Source organism: Amphibalanus amphitrite, unplaced genomic scaffold (genome assembly GCF_019059575.1).
Source record: "Amphibalanus amphitrite isolate SeventyFive unplaced genomic scaffold, NRLGWU_Aamphi_draft 000365F_arrow, whole genome shotgun sequence".
In the NCBI taxonomy this organism is placed as follows: Eukaryota; Metazoa; Arthropoda; class Thecostraca; order Balanomorpha; family Balanidae; genus Amphibalanus; species Amphibalanus amphitrite.
In genome coordinates this window covers 34,333-39,319 of record NW_024881859.1, presented here as the reverse complement: position 1 = coordinate 39,319, position 4,987 = coordinate 34,333, and the positions used below count along the sequence as shown (strand labels likewise).

At 50.9% G+C, this 4,987-nt stretch overlaps 1 protein-coding gene across 1 annotated transcript; it reads right to left on the bottom strand.

Annotated features, from left to right (window-relative positions):
- Positions 1–3,274: 3,274 nt before the first annotated feature.
- Positions 3,275–4,273, bottom strand: LOC122389616 (sphingolipid delta(4)-desaturase DES1-like). Its single transcript, XM_043381805.1, has one exon. The coding sequence runs from the start codon at positions 4,271–4,273 to the stop codon at positions 3,275–3,277; it is 999 nt and encodes a 332-aa protein (XP_043237740.1).
- Between the last annotated feature and the right edge of the window lie 714 nt (positions 4,274–4,987).

The following is a 4,987-nucleotide window of genomic DNA, read 5'->3' as shown; positions in this document are numbered from 1 at the left end:
GCCGGGTCACGCCCGGGGCGCCCGCCGCGACCCCGGCCACCGCCGGCGCCCCGCCGTCCGCCGCCCGGGGCCGGACGTCCTCCCGGCAGAAAGTGTTGCGGATGGGGCTGTCTCCGGCCCGGTTATACATAACTCGTGACACGACAGGTCAGCCACGCTTCCGGCGAGGCGTCGACGACCCGCGGCGGACCACGGCGGACCACGGCGGACCGGCAAAAAAAAACGAGACCAGTGGTCCGTGGCGGCGTGAGAGGCCTAAACCCACCGAGTGACTCAGCGGGCGCACGCAGTCCTCGGAATGATGGGGCGGAGTAATTGAATGTGGGAGCCGCAGGCAGTGGGCTTGCGCAAGTCCAACGGTGTCCGGAATAGTGTGGTGGATGCGAATGTGGAGCAATTCGAGTGATCCATGATCCGCTGTTGTCGCTGACGTTATGGCTATCCAAAGAATTCGCATCCGTTGGCAATATGTGGGAACGGTCTCTCTAAGACGTCCTTGGAATTGCGAAACTGAAAGCGTCACTGTATGCTGTATAGTGTATAGTGTATAACCGATCCGTAGGCAAACAACACTCCACAGTCGAAATAAACCAACGTAGGAAACTTCCGACTCGCAAAGGCTCCCAAAGTGTCGTGTTCCAATTTGCCAATGGCAGGACCTTCACCTATCGAGCGATTGTTGTTAAATTTGGATGATTCGTCTCGTGTGTGTATAAGATGTGCTATTTTTTTACAGCAGCCTAGGCGTGGTTTATGATAGGGCAGGAAATGCTGTGTATGTTGCATGCTTTGTACATAACTGAGACTGTAATAGCCCTGAGTACATCGGGGATTGTCTCATTAAATACATTACATTACATTTATATCGAGAGGCTCAGCATGGCTCAATTAGGAACAAAATGCAAAACAACAAAGGGAAGTGGCACTACCCCTTACCCCACTTGGCACTTCTCCTGTAATCACTGTCCCAAATGACAAAATGACCAGTACCGTCCGGTCCGGCTTAATGTGAAGAAGCTGTCATAGTGCACTGTGCCCAAGCCCGCCACCGTGTCGTCCTCGTACGGCCAAGGTCGGAGAACAATACCAGAATGTTATCACACATATCTGACGGACATGGCGGCTGCGTCAATGCGTAATGCATTTGGTGCTATCGCATACACACATGGCGATATATCATGCTTGGACATCAGCCTTAAAAGAAAAAAATCATTAGATGATACTTAATTGTTGATAGAAAGACCGATGTTATGCACATAATTTCTTCTTGGTTGAGGCGCACAAAGAGTCTATGAGCTGGACTATAACAAAATTGGGCGCTGCAGAATCCTACTTGAATGTATTTTTGGGGAAAGATATCAAGCCTATGAAGCTACAGTTTATCGCTGATAATAAATAATAGCTTTGTTTTCCTTCGAGTCCGGCTTAATTAATGACTTCACTTAGATACACCCGTCAGGGGGAAGTAATTTAAGTCTGACGCAACTCCCGGATTCAACATTGTATCCCATTTCAAACTTTCATATTTATCTGTCTAATAGCAGCATATGTCTGACTCTCATCTCAGCTCAGTGTCGAGATCAACTCAGCCGCCGTCTACCCCTACTGTCCCACACCAGACCATTGACAACGGGCCACCCAGAACGAGTTCTCAGTAGGTGCACCGCCGGCCGCGTGCCGTCCTTTCGCAACCCACAGCCCGTCTCATTATCAGCTGACGCGGCTCCGTCAGATCTGCCACCAGTTTCTCAACGGCGGCTCACAGCCGGCCATGAACCCATCATTACCAGCCGTTTAACCTCGCCGCTATTTACTGGCAAACTGAGCCAGAACTAGCGAGATGGTGTGAAAAACGGCAGCTCTGCTTCTGTCGAGATTTAATACGATACTGCTTCTGCCAAGATGGAATAAGATACGAGTAAAACCCGTGATTAATTTCAAATTAAACGGGCTGAAGGCCGATTCTATGCGTATCTATCGATAGCTCGATGTCGAACGTGGCCGTGTCAGGAGAGAGAGGGAGAGAGAAGGAGGAGAGAGGAGGGAGGGTGTGGTCGAGCACGCGCCGGTCCCATTGAGCCAGCCATGTCGGCACCCCTCTGAGAGAGTTGCGACAGCCGTGTGACCAGACTACCAGTGCCCTGGCTAGCACCGATACCAGATGATATAACCCGTTACACGGGGTAGCTACGTACCATGGTCGTGAACCAGCCATGCCGGCTGATGAAGTGTCATCAAGTAGCGTGCTGAGTTTTACGTCTATATTTTCCTTATGATGCAGGTTCGCCATCATTCGTATTCCCTTATAACCATTATGCACTTTCATGCTTCATGTTGGCTTTGCGGTTGCTATTTTGCATTACTTAATTCTCCATCTCATTAGTGATTAGATTGTAATTGTGTCACCTTTTTAATCTCGACTTAAAACGAGCTCAATTTTTTTTATTTATATCGCCACCTAGTTAGTTTTTTTATCAACAACGATCTAACCTACTTCAGTATCAGTTGGTTTATCCCATATGTTGCTATAAAAAATATAGGTAATTCTACTTTTTCATGCTGTCTCGGTCACGGTCGGCAAAGATAACCAATACCAATGCATCAATGGATGCAATTAAAATCAATACACAGCGGAGTGTTGCAAATCCGAACAGGTATTTACGTAAAGGCAGAAGGCTGGTCTGGCATTCCAAATTCCAATGCATGTGGATGCCAACAACAGAGACTATAATGTGGTGTAGTGGGAGTAAGGATACGTGTTGCATGAGAGATAATGGCTGTGATATTTATCAACCAAGTCGCCTTCTCAAAAGGTTACACGCTGTTGGTCAGTATGGCGAAAAGCTCAAGAACTTTCATAGCCATCACTTTCGTCACTGCGTGTTGCTTTCATCAGATAATAAGACAAGAGGCATATTCTCATAAATGACAATCATGGTAGCCATTATTTACCACAAAATTTCCCAGTGAAATCACCAGCTGCTTATTTCGCATTTTCCAAACCATCAATAATATTGCATTTACACTGCATTGTTTCCTGTAATCCCATTAGCATTTAGCTCGTGCATACAATGCACCCGTAACTGATTTCCCGATCGGTCTGGTTTGGAACCGGCCGCTCTACATATATGTAGTGTTACGTAACAAGTTTAATCTTTACCAGCTGCATTTCTTCTCCTTTCCACTCGGCTCCAACCACCCACTCCATCTCCCAGCCACCTGTTCCGTGGCCTTTAATCTGCCTCTCCGATCGAGTTCCTTCGTGTCTCCCTCTTCAGTCGACCACTTTCTCCACGTTCGTCACCGTCTTCTGCGGCACCTCCAGTCGGCGGATCCTGCTGCCGAGCGACACGGTCGGATCGGTGATGAAGCGCCACACCACTCCCGGCCAGGAGTCGTAGCTGGGCAGCTGAGCGTACACCTCGGGTACCATGTCACGCAGCTCGGCCAGACGCTTGTTGGGCACGTTCGGGAAGTCATGGTGCTCGTTATGGTATCCCTCGTTCCACATGAGCTGATTCATCCAGCCGTAGTAGCTGTACGTCTCGTGGCCCTTCGTCAGCTGCATGTGGTCGGAGATGAAGTGACCGGCCAGTGGGTGGAGGCCCATGGTCAATAAGAAGCCGCCGATGAGGTAGACGAACGGCTTCAGGCCCCAGTGGGAGAGGAGGACGTAGTCGAACGCCAGCTGGACGGCGATGTTGAACAGTTCCAGCCGGGTCGGCGGCAGCGGGTTCACGAACAACGGCCGCGTGTAGTAAAAGAACGGCTGCAGGATCACGAAGATCAGCTTCCCGATCGCAGACGTGCCGAACAGGCGCGCCTCGAACTCCGTCGGCACGTCTGCGTCCAGCTTGGCGTGGCCCTGGTACTTGTGGTGCATCAGATGATAGCGCTTGAATGCCACGGCGCACGGAAAGCCCATCGGCAGGTTGGCCAGAATCCCCAGCAGCTGGTTCGGCAGAGGGTGCTTGTAGCCGAACGCCTGGTTGTGGCTGCACTCATGGATCACAGACCAGAGACCGTGCTGGAGAAAACCACCGAAGAAGTAAGCAACAGCAATCAGCATCGGCCAGGACATCAGCCTCGTGTAGTAGGCCACGGAGAGCTGGACTCCAACCAGACACAGCGCCTGCCACTTGAGCTCGGGGTTGTGTCCGAACAGGCCCCTCACCTCTGGGTGTGCCTCAAGGATCTTCTTCCGCCGCGCGGCGTGAGGCTCGGGCTCCTTGGTATCGTCAAACCACGGCTCAGCGGCCTCACGCGGAGCCATGGCGGCGAGCGGTGGCGCGGCGGAGACAAAAGAGACGCGCGGTTGACAGGAATGGCGCAGCAGTGGCCGGAGCGGTACGCGAACTGACCGAGCCCGAGGGCAGACGCGGAGCTAATGAAGGGTGTGCCGTCTGAGCAGCGATGGGTTATTACCTGAACACTTGGCAGCGATCAGAAAGACCCAGCTGTGTGTGATCACCGAACGAGTGAAGTGCGCAGCGTCGCCAGGCGCGGACGGTTAAAGGACGCTCAGTCGGTCCCAACGTCCGCGTCAGAGTTACGTAATTCACATATTTTGTATAGCATTACAAGGGATAGAGGTTCGTAGCAACACGGAAGGGCTAACTGCGTCTTAGAGCCTCAGAACGATAGCATAAGCGATTCAAGCTGTCTAACTACAATCTACGACTACGATTTGTGTAACTACTGCAAAGCCAAAGCGTGCGTTGCTAGCCAACAAATAAGTTTCATTGTGCTTGCCTATGACGTTTGGGCTGTCATCTGTATTGCTAAGTAAACACTGCCTCTAGAGCGCAAACATTTCCATACGACGAGGTTCATTCAGGTGAAGTCTGTCAAGATTAATCAGCCGAAGGCTTTTAAGATGTGATGCAATGTGTGTCGTTATGTGTGCTGTGCTGGAAAAAAAACACACAGAGACACAAAAACGCACACACACAACTCACCCTTGCCCTGTAAGGGATAAAACTGATAT